This window comes from Podarcis pityusensis (genome assembly GCF_964106645.2).
Source record: "Podarcis pityusensis genome assembly, chromosome: 10".
NCBI lineage: Eukaryota > Metazoa > Chordata > Lepidosauria > Squamata > Lacertidae > Podarcis > Podarcis pityusensis.
This window is the reverse complement of record NC_138035.1, coordinates 7,249,917-7,273,885: the sequence shown is the minus strand read 5'-3', so window position 1 is coordinate 7,273,885 and position 23,969 is coordinate 7,249,917. Positions and strand designations below refer to the sequence as shown.

At 48.7% G+C, this 23,969-nt stretch overlaps 1 protein-coding gene and 1 long non-coding RNA gene across 2 annotated transcripts in view; both read left to right on the top strand.

Annotated features, from left to right (window-relative positions):
- IL15RA (interleukin 15 receptor subunit alpha) overlaps positions 1-12,427 on the top strand; it is a 43,101-nt gene extending 30,674 nt beyond the window's left edge. The window contains exons 5-8 of the mRNA XM_081023194.1: positions 3,745-3,780; positions 5,698-5,752; positions 8,434-9,034; positions 11,682-12,427. Coding sequence (XP_080879320.1) covers positions 3,745-3,780; positions 5,698-5,752; positions 8,434-8,605 — 263 coding nt within the window. The 3' untranslated portion in view covers positions 8,606-9,034; positions 11,682-12,427. The remainder of the gene's footprint in view (positions 1-3,744; positions 3,781-5,697; positions 5,753-8,433; positions 9,035-11,681) is intronic.
- The window catches only part of LOC308486534, a 154,725-nt gene that overhangs the window by 55,586 nt on the left and 75,170 nt on the right, over positions 1-23,969 (top strand). The window lies entirely within an intron of this gene.

Genomic DNA, 23,969 nt, shown 5'->3' with positions numbered 1-23,969 from the left:
TGGAAAACCTCCACAGGAGAGCTATTCGTTCCCCTGTCAAACAGCCCTTACTGTCAGAAAGTGATTTCAGATGTTTACTTCAGATCTCCTATATTGCAACTTGAACCCATTGGCTCATCATTCTGCCTCGACACTGAGGTCCAGCGCCAAGGGCCTTCTGGCGGTTCCCTCACTACGAGAAGCCAAGTTACAGGGAACCAGGCAGAGGGCCTCCTCGGTAGTGGCGCCTGCTCTGTGGAATACCCTCCCACCAGATGTCAAAGAGAAAAATAACTACCAAACTTTTAGAAGACATCTGAAGGCAGCCCTGTTCTGGGAAGCTTTTAATGTTTAATAGATTATTGTATTTTAGTGTTCTGTTGGGAGCCGCCCAGAGTGGCTGAGGAAACCCAGCCAGATGGGCAGGGTATAAATAATAAATTATTATTATTATTATTATTATTATTATTTCGGTAATTTGGGTAGTTTGTTAGGTGGGGGCTGGGAGAGAACCATCCTTGGAACCGCGAAGGGTTGCTACCCCTCAGTGCCGACAATCATGAACTATAAGGACTGATTGTCTAAGGCCTCTGCTTCCTATGTTCTTTCCAGAGAGCGTGTAGGATATCTGCATTCTGTCTGCTTCTCAATAGCATGTCATGATTCAAGGTCTGATTGCAAGCTTCCCTTTTGGGCATCTGATGATCACTTTGAGAACAGGTTGCTGCATTCGATGAGCTTCTGGCCTGATTCATACGCTCTTTCATGCACTTACATATAAAAAATGGCGACATCAGCCCCACAGAGATGCACAGCTCATAGCTGTCAACTTACAGATTTGAAAATAAGGGACCAGCAGCCTCGAAAATAAGGGATCAGCAGCCAAAATAAGGGATTTTCCAGGCACAGGTATGTTCAACTTCTGAGCCCCTCTGAGCCAAAGGCAGAATGCCCAGCCAGCAGCCAAACAAAGCCTCAAGCAGTGGTTCCGACAGCGCAGCAACCCGGCAAAGGGGATGCAGCAAGGAAAACCACTGTCACCTCTCCGCTGGGAAGCGCTGAGCAAAGGCGAGTCCCCAGGCAACGCGGCCGATTTGATCGGCACAAGGCATGCAAGCTCCACCCCCCCAGTCATTCATAGACTCCTTATTGGGTGAACAACGCAGCCAAGTAACACAGTTGGAGCCTCCCTCCTCCCTGGCCGGCAGGGAGGGAGGGAGAGGAGCTGCTTCCTCTGGAACCCGGGAAATTTAAGCGACATCATCAATCCGGGACAGCAGCGGGACACGGCGTTGGGATAAGGGAGTTTCCCACCAAATAAGGGACAGTTGACCGCTATGGCACAGCTGTCTCCAGCAGTTGCCATGCAACCCTGCTAAGATTCCTGTAAGCAAAGCATTTTGTTGGGGCGGGAAGGGAGCACACAATTATTTCAAACTCGTTTAGCATTTTTGCCCCTCCCTTTTGAACCCGTTCCATCTTCAGGCCCAGGGGGTGGGCGAGGAAACCCAACAAAAGTCTGCAACACCTGCAGCTTGATCGTAAAAGGGTTCCCTCAGATGTCAGCCCTGTTCATTCCAGTGGGATTTAATTCCCAGTAAGGCGGATTTCTTTGAGAGGGGAATTTGGGGTGTTAGCCTGGGTCTGGGCTGAACCACTGCATACAGCAGGTGGGAGTTGTATGCAGGTGGGTTTGCCTGGTAAAACAACCCCAACCCCACACAAAAGCATTTGCATATGGAACATGTGCATATCTGAAAGAGCGTCTCCACCCCCATCGTTCTGCCCGGACACTGAGGTCCAGCGCCAAGGGCCTTCTGGCGGTTCCCTCCCTGCAAGAAGCCAAGTTACAGGGAACCAGGCAGAGGGCCTTCTTGGTGGTGGCACCTGCCCTGTGGAACACCCTTCCACCAGATGTCAAAGAGAACAACAACTACCAGACTTTTAGAAGGCATCTGAAGGCAGCCCTGTTTAGGGAAGCTTTTAATGTTTAATAGACTATTGTATTTTAATATTCTGTTGGAAGCCGCCCAGAGTGGCTGGGGAAGCCCAGCCAGATGGGTGGGGTATAAATAAATTATTATTATTATTATTATTATTATTATTATTATTATAGAATTACAGAACTGGAAGGAATTCCAAGAGTCATCTACCGTATTTTTCGCTCTATACGACACACTTTTTCCCCTCCTAAAAAGTAAGGGGAAATGTGTGTGCATCTTATGGAGCGAATGCAGGCTGCGCAACGATCCCTCTTGCTGCTCTGGCTTCAACGAAAGCAACGCAAAGCCTCTTCAGGGCAGCGGGACTTCAGGGCTTCTGGGATTCAGAATATTTTTTTTCTTGTTTTCCTCTTCCAAAAACTAGGTGCATCTTATGGTCTGGTGCGTCTTATAGAGCAAAAATACAGTAGTCAAACCCCATGCAAGGCAGGAATCTCAGCTCAAGCATCCATGACAGATAGCCATCCAAACTTCTGCTTTAAAACTCCCAAGGAAGGAGAGTCCATAACCTCCTGAGGGAATCCATTCCCCTGCTGGACAGCTCTTACTACTAGGAAGTTCTTCCTGATGTTGAGTCGGAATCTCCTTCCTTATAATTTGAATCATTTGTTTGGGTTCACCCTCTGGAGCAGCGGAACACAAGCTTGCTCCAGCTTCCAGTGTGAGAGCCAGTGTGGTGTAGTGGTTAAGAGCAGTAGACTCGTAATCTGGGGAACCGGGTTCGCGTCTCCGCTCCTCCACATGCAGCTGCTGGGTGACCTTGGGCCAGTCACACTTCTCTGAAGTCTCTCAGCCCCACTCACCTCACAGAGTGTTTGTTGTGGGGGAGGAAGGGAAAGGAGAATGTTAGCCGCTTTGAGACTTCTTCGGGTAGTGATAAAGCGGGATATCAAATCCAAACTCTTCTTCCATGGGACAGCCCTTGAAATATTTGAAGATGACTCTTCTATCGCCTCTTATCCAGGCTAAACATACCCAGATCCTTCAAACGTTCCTCATCAGGCTTAGTTTCCAGACCCTTGATCATCTTGGTCGCCCTCCTCTGCACACCTTTCAGCTTGTCAACATCCTTCTTAAATTGTGGTGCCCAGAATTGGACACCGTATTCCAGGTGGGATCTTACCAAGGCAGAATAGAGTGGGACTATGACTTCCCTTGATCTGGACACTAGACTTCTGTTGATGCAACCTAGAATAGCATTCACTTTTTTTGCTGCTGCATCACACTGTGGACTCACTGTGTTTTGAGGATTTTATATCCCACCTGAAATATACTCGGAGTCAAGAGTGGATTTCATGCTCTTTATTCAGCTCATAGTGGTGAGGAGGAATGGAAGTTCCCCCAGAATGTCTGCTTTATATACATTATTTACACAATGGGCCCCACGTGATTGGCTAATTCCGGGATTCTCCTGTAGGCCAATCAGGTTGCGGATTCACTTCCACCTGGAGCTGGATTGGGTGGCTCCTGTGGACCAATCAGACTGATGCATTCTGAATCCTATTCTAGGACCAATCAGACTGCTGCATTTTGGATCCTATTCAAGTCAGTACATAACACCACATAAACTCAGACCTGTTTCCCAACCTTAAAGACTAGAAACTTAAAAAAAAAAATCAAACTGTTACACCAGGATACCTACTTCTCTGTTCTGTCACAAATCTTTGCACTTGCTCAGAATTACAAAATACATTTAAGTGGGACTGCAAGGAAAGAGCCAGCCATTTTTGCATGTAATGTTCTTCATTCTTCCTTTTTGCAGGTTCTCTCCCCTTGAGGATCGGAGTACCTTGCCTAGGTGAGGAATAGTTTGGCATTTATGGATTGTTAGCAGTCATCTGACCATACAAGATGGATTTAAATTCTTAAATTAGAATTCTAGTTTTGTCTTCCTAGTTCAAACTAATAGAGGAGGCGCAGACACACCCACCCCTTGCTCCAAGGGCTATAGAGTGGTCTCTTTTCTTATTTTTATTATGTATTTTGTGTTTTTTGTATATATATTGTAGTTTTATGTAGTGAACCACCCTGAGACCTACGGGTATAGGGCAGTATGCAGATTAAATGAATAGATCAATAAATACAATTCTGTCCCACTCAGATGGGCGGTGTATAAATAAAAGAAATTATTATTATTAGTGCTTTGCTCTGGGGGTACGCATACCCCTAAACATTTTGTGAATCTAATGGGAGAAGAAACTAAAAAAAAATTAGTTTCTTTACTGGGACAGGGAATCGTCTATTCTGTTCCTGCCCCTGATGGTGGCCTATAAAATGGTGGTGTTCTTGAGTCAAAATGAGGGTACCCCTAAACATTTTGTTTAGAAAAAAAAATCACTGATTATTATTATTATTACAGTGGTACCTTGGTTTAAGAACAGCTTAGTTTATGAACAACTTGGATTAAGAACACTGCAAACCCAGAAGTAGGTGTTTTGGTTTGTGAACTTTGCCTTGGAAGCAGAACATGTTGAGTGTGTTCCATTTGTAAATTGAGTCCCCCGCTGCTATGGGAAAACACGCCTTGGTTTAAGAATGCTTTGGTTTAAGAACGGACTTCCAGAACAGATTAAGTTCGTAAACCAAGGTAAAGGGACCCCTGACCATTAGGTCCAGTCGCAGACGACTCTGGGGTTGTGGCGCTCATCTCGCTTTACTGGCCGAGGGAGCCGGCATACAGCTTCCAGGTCATGTGGCCAGCATGACTAAGCTGCTTCTGGCCAACCAGAGCAGAGCATGGAAACGCCGTTTACCTTCCCGCCGGAGTGGTACCTATTTATCTACTTGCACCTTGACATGCTTTCGAACTGCTAGGTTGGCAGGAGCAGGGACCAAGCAATGGGAGCTCACCCCGTCGCAGGGATTAGAACTGCCGACCTTCTGATCGGCAAGTCCTAGGCTCTGTGGTTTAACCCACAGCGCCACCCGCATCCCAAAAAACCAAGGTACCACTGTATTATTATCATGGTGAAGTCTGTCTTCTGTTCCATTGACTCGTTAGTCTCTGCCTTCTTCCACTCCATGCTTCCTTTGTCCCAAAACTATTGGTCAAATGCTTACTCCCCCCCCCGCCACGTTCTGCCCCTCAAAATTCCCCACAAACCCTGCGTTAGGCGTTTCCCAGAGTGACCTTTCACTTCCTCCCTAAAAGCTGCCTTAATTGTGAGCATTCCATGGCTGATCTTTGATCATCTCCTGACAACTGGGACATCGTCGTTCCATGGCATTGCATTAGCCGATAACTAGGGCCGGCTCAGAGACAAGCAAGCAGGCCAAGGCCACTGAGCCTAGGGCTTGCCGATCAGAAGGTCGGCGGTTCGAATCCCCACGACAGGGTGAGCTCCCCTTGCTCGGTCCCTGCTCCTGCCAACCTAGCAGTTCAAAAGCACATCAAAGTGCAAGTAGATAAATAGGTACCGCTCCGGCGGGAAGGTAAATGGTGTTTCCGTGCGCTGCTCTGGTTCGCCAGAAACGGCTTAGTCATGCTGGCCACATGACCCGGAAGCTGTACACCAGCTCCCTCAGCCAGTAAAGCGAGACGAGCGCCGCAACCCCAGAGTCAGCCACGACTGGACCTAATGGTCAGGGGTCCCTTTACCTTTACCTTTACCTTTACCTTTACCTAAGGCCGGCTCAGAGACAAGCAAGCTGGGACGAAGGCCAAGGCCTTTAGGTTATCATATTGCTAACTATTAACTTTGTCTTTCTTCTTTAGTTTTAGTGGTGCTCCTTACAGGATGTCTTGCATTCTGGTGCCGTAGAAGATGGCGGTAAGTTCGTTGTGTGGCTCCTCCCCATAGTGGTTGCAAGCGAGGGGCAACTTTTGGCAAGGTCAAGTTCAGACATGGACATTTCATGGAATAATGGAATTGTGGAGTTGGAAGAGACCACAAGGGTCATTCATTCTAACCCCCTGCAATGCAGGAATCTTTTGCCCAATGTGGGATTCGAACTCTTGACCCTGATATTAAGAGACACATTCTCCACCAACTGAGCAATCCCTGGGCCTGGAACCCATGGGCAGTCCGATGCAGGAATTGCAAGCTGCCCAGTGAAGTGCAAAGCAATTCGTAGGAACTTAGGAAGCAGCCTTCTGCAGAGTCAGACCATTGGCCCATCTAGTATTGCCCACACTGGCTGGCAGCAGCTCTCTGGGGCTTTAGGCAACATCCGCTAAGGGGAGATGCTGGGACCTAAACCTTCTGCATGCAAGTCACGGACCTGCCACTGAGTGTTGTTGTTTAGTCATTTAGTTGTGTCCGACTCTTCGTGACCCCCTGGACCAGAGCACGCCAGGCACTCCTGTCTTCCACTGCCTCCCGCAGTTTGGTCAAACTCATGCTGGTAGCTTCGAGAACACTGTCCACCATCCTGTCCTCTGTCGTCCCCTTCTCCTTGTGCCCTCCATCTTTCCCAACATCAGTGTCTTTTCCAGGGAGTCTTCTCTTCTCATGAGGTGGCCAAAGTATTGGAGCCTCAGCTTCAGGATCTGTCCTTCCAGTGAGCACTCAGGGCTGATTTTCTTCAGAATGGAGAGGTTTGATCTTCTTGCAGTCCATGGGACTCTCAAGAGTCTCCTCCAGCACCAGAATTCAAAAGCATCCATTCTTCGGCGATCAGCCTTCTTTATGGTCCAGCTCTCACTGAGTAGCGCCTCTTAAACTCCTCCTTCACTCCCTCCAGGGAAATCTGTTTTGATTTTGACTTGATAGTTGCATTCCACTTTTCTAACAACAGTGCTGAGCACAACGGATAGAATCCTAAAATCGTAGAGTTGGAAGGGACCCTGTCATCTACTCTAACCCCCTGCAATGCAGGAATCTCAGCTAAAGCTTCCATGGCAGATTATGTCCCACTTAGACTACTGCAATGCGTTCTACGTGGGGCCACCTTTGAAGGTGACTCGGAAACTGCAGTTAATCCAGAATGCGGCAGCTAGACTGGTGACTGGGAGCGGCCGCTGAGACCACATAACACTGGTCCTGAAAGACCCACATTGGCTCCCAGTACGTTTCCAAGCACAATTCAAAGTGTTGGTGCTGACCTTTAAAGCCCTAAACGGCCTCGGTCCAATATACCTGAAGGAGTGTCTCCACCCCCATTGTTCAGGCCAGACACTGAGGTCCAGCTCCGAAGGCCTTCTGGCGGCTCCCTCCCTGCGAGAAGTGAGGTTACCAGGAACCAGGCAGAGGGCCTTGTCGGTGGTGGCACCCACCCTGTGGAACGATGTCAAGGAAATAAACAACTATCTGACTTTTAGAAGACATCTGAAGGCAGCCCTGTTTAGGGAAGCTTTTAATGTTTGATGGACTACTGTATTTTAATACTTTGTTGAAAGCCGCCCAGAGTGGCTGGGGAAACCCAGCCAGATGGACGGGGCATAAATAATAAATTATTATTATTATTATTATTATTATTATTATTATTATTATATATGCCATCCAACCTCTGCTTAAAAATCTCCAAGGAAGCAGAGTCCACAACCTCCCGAGGGAATCTGTTCCAATGTCACACATCTCTTCCTGTCAGAATGTTCTTCCTGATGTTGAGTCGAAATCTCCTTTCTTGTAGCTTGTATTGGCATCTAAGACGAGTGATTTCGTAGCTGGAATAGATAGTGGGACAAGAACAGTGCGGAAATACGCATCAAGGAAAGGGAGTGAATTAGAAGCTCAGGAGTACAGTGGTTATCGAGACCAGGGTTAAAGTCCCCACTTACCTACGGAGCACACTGCGACAGGCACCGTCTTTCAGCCTCACGGTTGTGCGGTTTGGTTGAGGAAGGTTCGAACCTTGTACAGCACGTAGGAGAAAAAAGGATGAATGTAAATGCAATGAATAATAATAATAAATAATAACAAATAATAATAATTTACTACTTATACCCCATCAATCTGGCTGAGTTTCTCCAGCCACTCTGGGCGGCTTCCAACAGGAGATTTGCTGTTTAGTCGTTTAGTCATGTCCGACTCTTCGTGACCCCATGGACTAGAGCACGCCAGGCTCTGGAGATTAAAAATAAATAAATACAGGAGATTAAAAATAAATAAATAGGCCTTTGGTTTTTGCATTAGAAATACATGGTTTTTAAAAATGCAGTCTCTACTCCTTTGAGGAATACGGCGGATTTTCTCAGGGGGTTGATTTATAACAACAACTTACTATTTATACCCCACCCATCTGACTGGGTTTCCCCAGCCACTCTGGGTGGCTCGCAACAGAATATTAAAAACACAGTAAAACATCAAACATTGAAAACTTCCCTAAACAAGGCTGCCTTCAGATGTCTTCTAAAAGTCAGATAGTTGTTTCTTTCCTTGCCATCTGATGGGAGGGCGTTCCACAGAGCGGGCGCCACCACCGAGAAGGCCCTCCGCCTGGTTCCCTCATAGCCCCCAAGTTTTGCATCAGTCCTCATTCCTGTTTTGTTCCCCCCCCCCCCATTCTGCAGCCCTGTTCAGGGACAGGCGGATATTCCACTGGAAGAGCAAATCCCCATGGCTGCCGAGAGGTCGGAACCAGGAGACCAGGCGCCCCCAGCTGCCGGCCGCCCCGATGACCTGAGACCCACCGACGAAGGGGTTCGGATGTTGCCGCCTCACTGTTCTCCCTCCAGCGGCTGAGCCCAAAACCACGCCGCCCTAAGAACTTGGAGAGGGGGAAGCAGTCTTGGGAGACTGGCAGACTCACTGAGAAGCAAGTTTCGAAATCCTTGGTGCATGTAGTCGGACTGGGGATGGAGCCAATCCCTCATTGCAAAGCGTTTCCTAAGAATTCATCCCTAGGAATTCTGCTGCGGCTGGGTGCTGACATTTTCTGTACCCGGGTTGCAAACAAAGTGGATGTGTCCGTACAAGGACTGCAACCTGTCCCGGTCTGTCTCCCAGAGCTGGCCAGAGGCGGAGAGAGAGAGAAAAGGAAAACTAAGAAGTCGGAAAAACTGGAGAACAACGTCCCCCGATGATCAGAAGATTCAAAGGAGGCTGAGGAGGAGGAACTGAAGATGGATGAAAGCTTCACCTGGATCCCACTGGGGGCTCTGAGAAAGAAAGGTGAGCTGAAATATAACACTTTTCCATGTTTTATTTGGCTGCTGTTAGAGGTGGCGGAAGAGGGACGCGGGTGGCGCTGTGGGTCAAACCACAGAGCCTAGGACTTGCCGATCAGAAGGTCGGTGGTTTGAATCCCCACGACGGGGTGAGCTCCCGTTGCTCGGTCCCAGCTCCTGCCAACTTAGCAGTTCGAAAGCACGTCAAAGTGCAAGTAGATAAATCGGTACCACTCTGGCGGGAAGGTAAACGGCGTTTCTGTGCGCTGCTCTGGTTGGCCAGAAGCGGCTTAGTCCTGCGGGCCACATGACCCGGAAGCTGTACGCCAGCTCCCTCGGCCAATAAAGCGATATGAGCACCGCAACCCCAGAGTTGTCTGCGACTGGACCTAATGGTCAGGGGTCCCTTTACCTTTACCTGGACATACTTAGGCTCCATTCTGCACCATAGTAGGCTCTCCTCGTGTCTAAATCCATTCCTACAAATACTACAGCTCTCCTCTAAGGAGGCCTCGCTCTGAGCCTAGACAGATGCCTGCCTACATCTTAAACTTTCCATTTTGCCTGAGCCGAAGAGCTGACAGTGACTGCTGTACAATCTCATGGGTGAACATCTGGAACCTCCAGATTAATCACTTGCTAAGTGGGGAAAACTTAGGCAACACCCCGAAGGCAGCTCTCGAAAAGCCCTTGATATATATAAATATTAGAAAAATTACGCAACAAGATGGATGGCGGAACATTGAACAGATGTGCAGGAGCAGATGTACGTGCCAGGCGTGTCCCAAGGGCCTTGGTTGAGGGTATGTGTGTGTCTTCTCAAAACACACAAAGTCCAGGCGTCCTATTATTTGGGACACTGGCACGATGGCATCAGGAGTGCCCAGCCACCAGCTTAGAAGGCTTTAAAGGAATTATTATTGTTGTCGTTACTGTTACTGTTGTTATTATTATTATTATTATTCCACCAGGGTGGTGTACAATATTAAGAACACTAATAATAATAATAATTATTATTATTATTATTTACAGAAATATTGTAAAATTAAGGAATCTTAGAAGGATGTTGGATAGAAACTAAGTGGTTTCCAGCTGTAATGCTTTAAGAGATACGAAAAAAGGTTTACAAATGGGTAAAAGCTTAATGGTAAGGATTTGCTGAACTAACAAACTGAACTGGAATACAAAAAAGGGAGGTATGAGGAGGTCCGGGGAAATAAGTGTAAGGAAGATATGCTACGGAAAGTTAACGTGTTTTTAACTGTTTTTATCTTGTATGTTTTTCTTTATTTTTCTTTTTTTTTGTTATATCTTAAAAACTTTATTCTTTTTTCTGTATTTTGTATTTTCTTGTATTTTTATTTTTTGTTTTTGTATTCTTTGAAACTTTAATAAATATCATTTAAAAAAAAAAAATAAGCCAGGCGGGGGTAAATAAACAGATTGAAACATGGAAATAATTATTATTATTATTATTATTATTATTATTATTGTTATTATTATTTATACCCCACTCATCTAGCTGGGTTTCCCCAGCCACTCTGGGTGGCCCAACAGAATAAATTATCATCATCATCGAGCGATAAAACATCAAACATTAAAAACTTCCCTAAACAAGGCTGCCTTCAGATGTCTTCTAAAAGTCAGATACAGTGGTACCTCTGGATACGAACTTAATTCATTCCAGAGGTCCGTTCTTAACCTGAAACTGTTCTTAACCTGAGGTACCACTTTAGCTAATGGGGCCTCCCGCTGCCGCCGTGCGATTTCTGTTCTCATCCTGAAGCAAAGTTCTTAACCCGAGGTACTATTTCTGGGTTAGGAGAGTCTGCAACCTGAAGCGTCTGTAACCAGAGGTACCACTGTAGTTGTTTATTTCCTTGACATCGGATGCCAGGAGGCCGTTCCATGAATGAATACAAAACAGGTGGCAATGACCAGCAATCCATAGAAAAATATTTTAGTCACTCAGGATCTGAAAGGTCAAACCCATACACATGTTAAAAGGTAAAGGTAAAGGGACCCCTGACCATTAGGTCCAGTTGTGACCGACTCTGGGATTGCGGCGCTCATCTCGCTTTATTGGCTCCTCCCTTTATTGGCCGAGGGAGCCGGCGTACAGCTTCCAGGTCATATGGCCAGCATGACTAAGCCGCTTCTGGTGAACCAGAGCAGCACACAGAAACGCCATTTACCTTCCCCCCAGAGCGGGACCGAGCAACGGGAGCTCACCCCGTCGAGGGGATTCGAACCGCCAACCTTCTGATCGGCAAGTCCTAGGCTCTGGGGTTTAACCCACAGCGCCACCCACATCCCTACAGTATGTCCAGAGTTAGGGCTAAATCAGGCTTTGGAGAAACAGGTTGGTCTGCAATTGTGGATACAGTGGCGAATACTCTAAAAGTTTGAGGGAATCTTCATATGAGTTAATACTTCACTGTCCCTTTTTGGGCTGCGTTGTCGCTTTGTATTTTTGCCCTTCCCAGCCATGACGCTTTTACGGTTTAGATTTTATTGTTCGTTTTCTTTGTTTTTGTTACGGTTGCACCTTTTTCCAGTTAATGAATCATTTTAAAGGAAACGGAAGGGCAGGAGAAACGGCGGCGGATTTCCTCGCGGCTTGCTTTGACGACCTCCGTTCCCTCTTTCAGGTGGGATGAGCGCGCCAGAGATGTCGAGGGAGAAAGGAAGATTCCTCAGCTGGAAGAAAACATTCGACGGCCCTGGGAAGACGTGGCTGGGCTCAGATTTGAAGCTGGAGAGACAACGGAAGAAGTCGAGGCAGCTGCGACGTCTTGGGTCATTCCGGCTAAGGGTGCAATTGACGTTGATGCCCCATTTATTCTAAGGGGGCAGATTTTCAAGGGAATAGACAGGTCCGTAGAGGATGATGCTATCAGTGACTACTAGTCATGGCTGGTTGTACGCTTACCCCCAGGATCAGGGGCAGCTCGCCTCCAAATACCAAAGCATTTGGGGTTCAGATATGGAGAGAGCACTGTTGTGCTCACGTCCTGTTGTTTATGGGCTCCCAATAGGTGTCTAGTTGTTTAATAGGGTGCTAATTTAGTTAGGTCATTCTTCTGGTCCAGTGGAGTTCTTCTCATGTTCTTCATAAGGGTCAAGAAAGCCCAACAACCCAATGGGCACATACCCAAATGAGCCCTTTGCTTCGGGGCATAGCTGTCAACTTACAGATTTGAAAATAAGGGACCAACAGCCTCAAAAATAAGGGACCAGCAGCCAAAATAAGGGGTTTTAGTCAACCAGTTAAAAGGGACCAGATAATTTGGGAGAGCAGCGCCGGTTTTTAGCCCTTTGTTTCCAGAGGTTGCTGCTCAAGACACCAGCCGATGAAACACTGCAATTAAATAAGTGAAACACTGCAATTAAATAACTACAAGCACAACCATTTTCCGCGCAAAACGAAGTCCAAGCTACGAAGATGCTGCTGCAGTTCTGTATCTTTTCTCTCGTGCTCCATCTGCAGCTCTCAGTTCCATCAGGCGGGGCGGGAGGAAGGGGGGGGGGAATAGTGCCCAAATAAACCCGCAGATCAGACCATCTATGCTAGTCTACCACTACAAATCTATGGGAGAAGCGCTTGCGGTCCTTCCTCCGCTTTCCCCCTCTATGCTTAGCCCTTGGAACACCTGCCCGTGCCTCCTCCTCCTCCTCTCTCTGAACTGCTTTCTCTATGGTTGCCCTCGCTCTCCTCTCAAGGCTCCTCAGTCCCGGCAGGGAGGGGCTCCCGGGGGCCGAGGCTGGTGAGAGGCCGGAGGGGGGTGGGCCGGGCAGCCAAGCAACACAGTTGGAGCCTCCCTCCTCCTTGGCCGGCAGGGAGGGAGGGAGAGGAGCTGCTTCCTTTGAAACCCGGGAAATTTAAGGGACATCATCAATAAGGGACAGCAGCGGGACACGGCGCTGGGATAAGGGAGTTTCCTGCCAAATAAGGGACGGTTGACAGCTATGCTTCGGGGGGGCATACAAGAAAAGGTGTCGTGGGGCCTTGCAGGGGGTGGTACTAGATGATTCTTGGGGGTCCCCCGTCCAACATTACAGTTCTAAAACTGCCCCTCGCTCCCACGCATCCCAACTCTTAGCCAGGAAACCTCATACTCTCGATAAAACAAGTTGGTATTTAAATGCACAGAACGAGTTGCATTAAAGCGTATTTCATGGTTAAGAGAGGTAGATCGATACACAGAGCCAGCCCTTAGGAGGAGAAACCAAACTATTTCTCTGAGGGGGGAGATGACATGGTGGGGTCTCAATGCCTCTGTGAAAATCTTGTGGGTTGTGGTTTTCCCCCCAAGAACTGCCAACCAATTAAAGACTTCTAAAACCAATGAAAAGCAATGACAAACCTAGACAGCATCTTAAAAAGTAGAGACATCACCTTGCCAACAAAGGTCCGTATAGTAAAAGCTATGGTTTTCCCAGTAGTGATGTACGGAAGTGAGAGCTGGACCATAAAGAAAGCTGATCGCCGAAGAATTGATGCTTTTGAATTATAGTGCTGGAGGAGACTCTTGAGAGTCCCATGGACTGCAAGAAGATCAAACCTCTCCATTCTCAAGGAAATCAGCCCTGAGTGCTCACTGGAAGGACAGATCGTGAAGCTGAGGCTCCAATACTTTGGCCACCTCATGAGAAGAGAAGACTCCCTGGAAAAGACCCTGATGCTGGGAAAGATGGAGGGTGCAAGGAGAAGGGGACAGCAGAGGACGAGATGGTTGGATGGTGTTCTTGAAGCTACGAACATGAGTTTGACCAAACTGCGGGAGGCAGTGGAAGACAGGGGTGCCTGGCGTGCTCTGGTCCAGGGGGTCACGAAGAGTCGGACACGACTAAACGACTAAACAACAACAACAAAACCAATGAACCGTCTAGCATTTAAATTACTCATTTATGTGTGTCTCTCATAGACCCTTTCTGAACGTGGGGAGAGGGGGTGTTCAGTTTCTGTAAAGTGTATCTCTCTTCCAAAGCCACCTTTTAATAACTTTGCTTTCATCAAATTGTATTTGAGATTTCGGGGTGTGGGGGCTGCTTCTCCAGCACCTAAACGACTTTACGAAACAAGTTCAAGACCCATCTGTATATTACTTTAAAATTGACTTGAACCAAGCAGTGTCCAGTGCCCTTTTAAAATGTGTTTGGGGTGTGTGTTATTGGGTTGTTGTCGTTTTTATTTTAATTATGTGTTTTGTGTTTTCATTTCGTGATTTTACGTTGTAACTACCCTGAGACCTGCAGGAATAGGGCAGTATACAAATAATTATTATTATTATTATTATTATTATTATTATTATTAATGATGCCCCTTTTGTTTGCTGGCAGCTCTTAAAACAGCCAGAAGGACAGAGAAAGCAAAAGAGAAGCCACCTGTTCTTTTTAGAGAGAAGCTAATTGGAAAAATGGAATCAGGGCGGTTCACAACATAAAAATGCAAGATGGGGGGGGGGGGACCACAAGATACATTTTAAAGTGGCACAGCTGCAAGGAATTTGTGGGTCTGTTAACAGAGAAATCTGAGGGCTCCCTTGGACAAAAAACAAGGACACCAGCCAGGAATACCAGAGCAAAACAGCAGCCAGTAGGCTTGGTCTTTATTGAAGAATGTTGCGACAGGACTCCCACCTGCCACAAGGTGGAACAAGATGGAAGCCCCAAACAAAAGAGAACCCAAACTTTTATTAGCTGCTAATCCCCATGTTACACCCCCCCAAAACTGCATCACTAATACATCACGGTTACATCATGAAAGGGAAGGTCTGGTGGCAGGAATCTGAGCATCCTGGACCCTGCCCCATGGTTCCCCTTGCCCTCCACCAAACACCCATCAAGTGGAACAAAAGAGACATTTACATTTCCCTGTTTCCCAGCCAAGTTAATCCCACTTTTTTGTCTTCATCCGGGTTTGTTATTTCTGGAATGGCTACCTGTCTGGCACTCAGGTATCAGGATGCCAGGGATTATCACTCAGGCAGAGGGGCTGATGAATAGCTGAGCTCACATGTCTATATGAATTTCTGACGTTTTCCCAGTGAGCCAGTACATACATACATTTATCAGTGAATTCTGAAAAATTTGGTATTGTGCAGCAAAGGCCCTTTGAATAGATAGGAAGAAACTGTGATGAAGTGTTTTGTGGGGACAAATCACAAAAGTCACAAAAGTGATGGTGCTGATTTTGGTAGTGGGCTGCATGTGCATGATATCTGCTGGAGGGGCAAACCCCCCCCCCCAACCTATACATAAATTCCTGCAACAGGTCCATACGTGTTTCTCGTTGCAACTGAATTTGGTGGTGGGCGGGCAGGGAATAGCAAAAAAAGAGCGTAGCCTTAACACAGACTGTTTTCCCAGAGGACGTATGGTATGCACAGCTGTCAGGAAATATATTTTTTTAAAAAAACAGTTGCAGTCTCACTAGCAGCTGCCCTTTGCCCTCGAGGGCAAAGCTCTTGAGTCTCTATGAGCTTTGTGGCATCTGAGTGAGGTGCAGGAAGGGAAAGCCTTTGCTGACAAGCTCAGGAACGGAATAAACGTTGCCTCCTATGCCGTGGAAGGAAGGTCTGATGTGCAGCCTAAGAGCAGACAGTGGTTGCAGGTAAACACAGTCAGCCTTAGGCCCTGCAAGAAATCCTTTCTCATGCCTGGAGCAGAGAACAGGACAGCATGCATAGCAGGTACTGTGCTGAGCAGCAGCAAATAATTACTGTATTTTTCGCTCCATAAGACGCATTTGGGGAAAGGGGAAATTGTTAAGTTGTGGGTGAACATATCAGGCGACACAGCGATTCTTCAAACAGCTCTTGTTTATTCACAAGCCAGAACAGAACTGAACTGAACTGAAGGGTTCAGCCAGCCTGCTTATATAGAGCTCCACTACAACGCAACAGTAACCATTTTCTGTAACTATCCAATCACTGAACGTCACTTTCAATCCCTTATTTGCATATGTGGACCTGAGTGAAAACTATCTACAGTATCCCCCTGCTGGCCCAGGGTGAGAATTTCAGTACATAACAGAAATGTCTGTGTGTCTTATGGAGCGAATGTGTGGTCCCTGGAGCCGAATTGCCCAGGGGAGAAAAGCAGATCATGCTTTTTTTTTTTTTTTAAAGAGGGAAGGGCGTATTGAAAGGAAGCAGCTGATCGGCAAGCGATCAGGAGGGAGATAAGGGGCTAGCAATAAAGGAGGCTGCCTGGGAGGGGTGAGGTAAAAGCCCATGGATCCTCAGGATTTTTGCATTGGGTCACCCCAAATTCACCATCAGATCACATAGCATGTCCATGGCTACAGCCTGCACCAAAAAAAATCACACACCCACTGTTGCGTGGGGCCGCGATGGCGCAAAAACGTGGTTACAAAGCACGGATCCACATGGATCCTCAGGATTTTTGCATTGGGCTACCCCAAACTCACCGTCAAATCACATGCCTGTGGCCACAGCGTGAACCACAAAAATCATACATCCACTGTTTCGTTCAGAATTTTTTTTTTCTTGTTTTCCTCCTCTAAAAACTAGGTGCGTCTTATGGTCAGGTGCGTCTTATGGAGCGAAAAATACGGTAGGTTTCTCTGGGAACTTGACCCCTCCTGCCATGAAAGAGGCCTCTAACAAAAGCACTCTCCAGGTTGTCAGAAGAGAGCAGTTTCTGTCCAGCGAGTTGGAATGTCCTGGGATTATATCAGGTTTCTGCAAGCAGTGACTGTCCAGACTGTCATGAGTACGTCTGCATCACATCAGCCAATGGCTCATGCAATCTAGAATGAAATTTGAAGCTTACTTCAAACTGGGAGGAATAGCTAATGCTGCAGAAGACAGGATCGGGGTTCAAGATGCCAATTATTATTAATTATTATTATTATTATTATTATTATTTATTAATTATACCCCGCCCATCTGGCTGAGTTTCCCCAGCCACTCTGGGCGGCTCCCAATCAAGTGTTAAAAACAATTCAGCATTAAATATTAAAAAAACTTCCCTAAACAGGGCTGCCTTCAGATGACTTTTAAAAATAAGATCGCTGTTTATTTCTTTGACATCTGATGGGAGGACGTTCCGCAGGGCGGGCACCACTACCGAGAAAGCCCTCTGCCTGGTTCCCTGTAACTTCACTTCTCGCAGCAAGGGAACCGCCAGAAGACCCTCAGAGCTGGACCTCAGTGTCTGGGCAGAACGACGGAGGTGGAGACGCTCCTTCAGGTATACAGGACCAAGGCCATTTAGGGCTTTCAAGGTCAGCACCAACACTCTGAATTGTGCTCGGAAATGTACTGGGAGCCAATACAGATCTCTCAGGACCAGTGTTATGTGGTCCCAGTGGCCACTCCCAGTCACCAGTCTAGCTGCTACATTCTGGATTGATTGCAGTTTCCAGGTCACCTTCAAAGGTAGCCCCATGTAGAGCGCATTGCGGGAGATAACCAGAGCATGCACCACTCTGGCGAGACAGTCCGCGGGCAGGGAGGGTCTCAGCCTACGTACCAGATGGAGCTGGTAAACAGCTGCCCTGGACACAGATTTGACCTGTGCCTCCGTGGACAGCTGTGAGTTCAAAAATCCTTGCCACCCGTGATGAGAATGAGGATGGGAAGTCTAGCTCAGGGGTCAGCAAACCTTTCCAGCAGGGGGCCGGTCCACTGTCCCTAATACCTTGTGGGGGCCGGACTATATTTTGGAGGAAAAAAAGGTATGAATTCCTATGCCCCACAAATAACCCAGAGATGCATTTTAAATAAAAGGACATATTCTACTCATGTAAAAACACACGGATTCCCGGACTGTCTGGGGGCCGGATTGAGGAGGTGAATGGGCCGGATCCGGCCCCCGGGCCTTAGTTTACCTACCCACGGTCTAGAATTTAAGAGGTGGAATAATGCGAGGAGGAGGAGGAACTTGCACACCCCCAAATAAGTAAATTGAACTAGCTTTCCTGCACAGATTTTGCAGCTGGTGCTGAAGGCTGCACACTTCCCGGGAAATGACTCCTGTTGAAAATATTATGGGTTGGATATTCAGCCGGAGAGCCAGTATGATCCTCAAGAACAACCTTGTGAGGGATGCTAGGCTGAGTGACTGGCACAGGCGTTGTGCCAGAATAAAATGTGCGACCACAATGGGACTCAGGAGATCATTGGTGAGCTTCTTTTTATTTTATTTTATTATTAATTTTCTTAAATATTACAAGAAGATAAATAAAGAAAGCAAAAGCAAAACAGAATTCATACCTATCAATATAAACAGGATTATCTACATATTTACCAATTGAAGGCTACAGAAGGAAAAAAAGAAAAGAAAGGAAAAAGTCAAAAAGGAAAAAGAAATACTTTTCGTAAACAATAATACCAAATTTATACTTTAAACATTACCATATAAAAATCCTAGTTAAAATATTATAAAAGACTTCCACCGCATTCACCGCACGTCTCTTAATTTCTAGTTCACCTTTACATCTGTTCTTCAGTCACTTCCTTAAGTTCTTTCACAATCCATTAAATCTTTATATACTTTATAGTCTTCACAAGGTTAGTCTAAGCACAACCAAATTTTCGTATTTGAGCCCTGTTTGTGTAAATATTCATTTAAACAATCCCATTGTTTCTGTACCATAGTTTTGGGTTCATGCCTTATTAAATCCGTCAGTTTACTCCAGATACTCACATAGTTTACTCAGCCATTCTCTTTTTGTTGGAATATTATTTCCTTTCCAATAGCTGGCTACCAATATTCTTGCGGCTGCTGTTGCGTATAGAAACATTGCTCAGCTTCTTGGTTTTTTCCCACATCAGCTGTGCTGCCACCCCGTGGCAACAGAAGACTCATTCCACACATGCAGCCGTTTAAATAAAATGCACAAGGATGGTAATTTTGGAAGAGAGATGGGAGAAATTCTGCAGCCCCCCCCCCCCAGATGTTGTTGGTCTCCAAATCCCAGCATGGGGCGATCAGAGCTGCAGGATAGGGCTTGCTGAGGATGATGCAAGTTGTTGTAAACAAAAAATTTGCCCTTTTCCCTTATGGGGTATCCAAGAGTCCATATAGAGTCCTTACATAGGTTTCCTATTGGTAGGAGAAAATAACAGAGGCCAACCAGAGAATATTGAGAAGCAAAGCAGCTAGTAAGCTTGATCTTTATTATCTGTTGCAACAGGGTGCTCCCCTCAACCACAGGAAAGGGAGAGGAACCCAGAACAACGGCGTGCAAGGCCTTATATGGACTTTTGAAATTGCCACCCTGTAGATCAAGAACACCCCCAGAAACGTCATACCTACATCACAGAAAAGGCGGTCTAAAACAGAAATTTGAAATAAAAAAATCCTTCCAGTAGCACCTTTAAGACCAACTAAGTTAGTTCTTGGTATGAGCTTTCGTGTGCAAGCACACTTCTTCAGATACACGAAAGTTGAAAGTTGTTTTTCTCCTGTCATTGTTTATCTCCTGTCTGGCAGGTTACTTGATTGGCTATTGTTATGTACTGAGTTGAATAGGATCCAAACTGTAGCAGTCTGATTGGTCCTAGAACAATAGGATCCAAAAGGCAGCAGTCTGATTGGTCCTAGAACAATAGGATTCAGAATGCAGCAGTCTGATTGGTCCTAGAACAATGCAGCAGTATGATTGGTTGGCAGGAACCACCCAATCCTGCTCCAGATAGAAGTGAATCCACAACCTGATTGGCTTACAGTAGAATTCCAGAATTAGCCAATCATGTGCAGCCCATTGTGTAAATAATGTATATAAAGCAGATACTGTGAGGGGACATTCATTCATTCCTCCTCACCACTATGAGCTGAATAAAGAGCATGAAATCACTTTGCGACTCTGAGTATATTTCACTGGCGACGAGGGTGGGATCCCGCTGAGCTGACTGCCACACACAGCACCGCAGCACCGCCAACTGCCGCACCGCTGCCTCGCACCGTGTATCCAGGCTTCAGCTCCGGGGCACAAGGAACTCAGAATGGCAGCCAACAGCAGCTTCTCGCCATTCAACCCAGCATCTGGAGACTGGGAAGCGTACGCCTCCCGTTTCACCTTCCTCCTAGAAGCCAAAGGGGTCACCGACGAAGAAGACGCCAAGAAGAGGGCGATATTCTTCAGCGTCTGCGGAGAGGAGACGTTTGAAATCGCCCGGGCTCTCCTTGCGCCTGAAGACGTCGCTACTGTTCCATACAAAACAATAATGGAACAGCTGAAGGGGCACTTTTCGCCGCAGCCCTCAGTGGTGGCTCGTCGAAATGCCTTCTACGCAAAGCGGCAAGCCCCTGGGGAAACCATAACTGGGTTTGTGACCTCTCTCCGCCAAGCCGCCCGGTTCTGCAACTTCTCAGAGCTGGAGAACATGCTTCGTGACCGCCTCGTCGGTGGCCTGAAGGATGAGAAGCTGCAACGACGCCTCTACGCTAAGAAGGACCTAACGTTCCAGGTCGCTCTGGAGGAGGCCCTGGCAACAGAAGCTGCCGAGAGGTCGACCCAAGAGGCACGGCCGAGCCTGCCATCCCAACCGAGGGTCCACCATGAAGACCTCACCGACGACTCAGGATCCGACAGGGAGGAGGTGCACCGAGTACAGCAGCGCACTCAAGCAGCGCACAGACCACAGCTGCCTCGACGAGAAGGAGGGAACTGCGCAAGCTGCGGGGAGAGTCACGAGAGGAGGACCTGCCGTTTCCGCAACGCAGAGTGCAGGCAGTGCAGAAAATCGGGACACGTCGCCCGGGTGTGTCGGGCTCGGCCCACCCGACACCAGGCATCAGATGACCAATCCAAGAGCCCCAGGTCCCGGGGCCCAACGCACCAAGGCAACTCGACGGAGCTCACGGACTTCCAGGTATACCAGTTGCCCCACCCCAACGTAGAGAAAATTTATGTAGAGGTACAGATAGAGGGGGCCCCATGCCGCATGGAGCTTGACACGGGTTCAACTCTATCCATAATCTCGGCAAGGACCTTAAGGAAACTGTGTCCCACTGGGGGTCCCAAACTCAGGCCGGCCCCATTCACCCTCCGGGACTTCCAGAAACGTAAGGTCCCCACAATGGGGGTGGGGACCTTCAGGGTGCAATACCGAGGGCGGACGCGGCAACTGGACTTGCTTGTGGTCAAGGGCCCCTACATTAGCTTACTGGGATTGGCATGGTTTGGACCACTGGGGCTAGCTGTCACCGGGGTGAACCACACTAGCTTACAAGTGGACGTGGACGCCATATGCAAGGAATTTCCAGGGGTTTTCGATGGGAAATTGGGACAGTATACGGGCCCCCCCATTGCGCTACAGCTTGACCCCGCAGTACGACCGGTCAGGCTCAAGGCCCGCCGGGTCCCGTTCGCCTTGAAACCCCGTATAGACGAGGAATTGGACCGACTCGTAGAGCAAGGAGTGCTGGAGCCGGTGCCTAATGCTCCCTGGGAAACCCCAATCGTCACACCCGTCAAGCCTAATGGTTCGGTCCGCATCTGCGCAGACTACAAATGTACCATAAACAAGGCCCTCACGGCCCACGCATACCCAGTGCCAGTGGTCAGCCATGTCCTTGCCACCCTGGCTGGGTCGAAAATTTTTGGCAAGCTGGACTTGGCCCAAGCATATCAACAGCTGCCAGTAGATGAGGCCACAGCAGAGGCACAGACGATTGTGACGCACAGAGGAGCGTTCAGGGTAAAGCGGCTGCAATTCGGTGTCAGCGTGGCACCAGGCATATTCCAGAATATAATGGACTCTCTCCTTAAAGGGATTCCTGGCGTCACCCCCTTCTTCGATGATGTGTTGATTGCCGGCCCCACACCAGAGGAGTTTGAGGACCGCCTCCGCACCGTTCTGCACCGTTTCCAGACGGCGGGTCTCAAGGTGAAGCGGGAAAAATGTCTACTAGGAGTGCCTCAGGTGGACTTTCTGGGATTTATGGTGGACGCAGAAGGGGTCCACCCGACTGGGGACAAGGTACGGGCCATTTGTGATGCCCCAGCGCCCAAGAGCAAGACTGAACTTCAGGCCTTCTTGGGACTATTGAACTTTTACCATTCCTTCCTTCCCCACAAGGCGGCGGTAGCGGAGCCCCTACACAGACTCCTGGACAAGCGGGCCCCTTGGGTGTGGGGCCAGCGCCAGGAGGCCGCATTCCAGGCAGTCAAGGACTTGCTTGTCTCAAACTCGGTCTTGGCACACTTCGACGAGAGGCTGCCGGTGGTGCTAGCATGCGACGCCTCACCCTATGGCATTGGAGCTGTCCTGGGGCACCAACTCCCGGATGGAAGAGAGGTACCGGTGGCGTACTTTTCCCAGACACTCAACACAACCGAGCGGAACTACTCGCAAATCGACAAGGAGGGTCTGGCAATCGTAAAGGGAGTAAAAAAATTCCATGATTTCTTGTACGGGCGGCCCTTCACCGTGGTGACTGACCACAAGCCGTTGCTTGGCTTGTTTGCCCCCGAAAAGCAGACCCCCCAAGTGCTGTCTCCTCGCGTCCTCAGGTGGTCAATTTTCCTTGCCAGCTACCAGTATGCACTGATTCACCGACCTGGGAAGGCGATGGGCCATGCGGACGCCCTCAGCAGGCTACCACTACCGGAAACAGGCCCTGACCCAGCACCTGCACAAGAGGTTATGAGCCTGGAGCTGCTTCCCGACCGCCCCATTCAGGCACAAGAAGTTGCACACCATTCCAAGAAAGATAGGGTCATCTCCCGGGTCCTGGACTGGGTGTGGAGGGGATGGCCCAGCAGCAGCCCCGGGCCAGAATTCGCCGGCTACACAAGCCGCAAACATGAACTGTCGGCCCACAAGGGGTGCCTGTTATGGGGAAGCAGAGTCGTTGTTCCCCAGCCCCTCTGCAAAAGGGTCCTCACAGCCCTACACGAGACACATCCAGGGGTAGTAAGAATGAAGGCCCTTGCCAGGAGTTATGTGTGGTGGCCGGGGATCGATGGAGAGATAGAGGCCTGGGTCAAACACTGCCAGGCCTGCCAAGAATCCCGCCCAGACCCCCCAAGGGCCCCAGTCCAGTCCTGGGAGTCCGCCCGAGCACCATGGTCACGCCTGCATGTGGATTTCGCTGGCCCCTTTCAGGGGAAAACATTCTTCATAGTGGTGGACTCCTACACCAAATGGCTGGAAGTCGCACTGGTACCGTCCACTTCCACGTCCGCAGCCATCCGGGTACTACGCAGGCTGTTTGCAACCCACGGGCTCCCTGACACTCTCGTCTCAGACAACGGGACTGCATTTACGTCAGGAGAATTCCAAACCTTCACAGCGCAGAACGCCATCCGCCACATCCGTTCGGCGCCGTTCCACCCTGCCACCAATGGCCAAGCAGAACGCATGGTGCGGACCACCAAGGACACCCTTCGCCGCATGACGCAAGGGGACTGGGAGTACCGCCTTGCCACATTCCTTCTAGCACAGCACAGCACCCCCAGCTCAACGACTGGCCGGAGCCCCGCTGAACTACTAATGGGTCGGCGCCTTGCAATCAGATTGGACCGCCTTCACCCCGATAGAGCTCAGGATGAGGTAGTGGTGGGGGAAGGCAGGAACCCCCGGACCTTCGAGGCCCAGGACCCAGTGTACGCAAAGAATTTTGGGGCAGGCCCAGCATGGGTACCCGCCACAATCACCAGGGTCACTGGCCCCGTGTCGTACGAGGTGCTAACGGATGGGGGGCAATGCTGGCGCCGCCACTGCGACCAGATACGGCGACGACTCCCGGGAGAAAACCAGGAGGAGGACAGGTCAGAGGAGTCCCAAGGGAACAGCGGGGCAGTGAGGCCCATAGAGCAGGAGGGGCCAGCAGGAGAGGCAGAATCAGTAAATACAGAGAGGACCCGTGAGGCCGAAAGGACACCGGAACCAGAACCACGACTGAGCGAGCCGGTTGCACCAGACCAAACAGCCGCATCACAGCCAGCATCCTTGGAA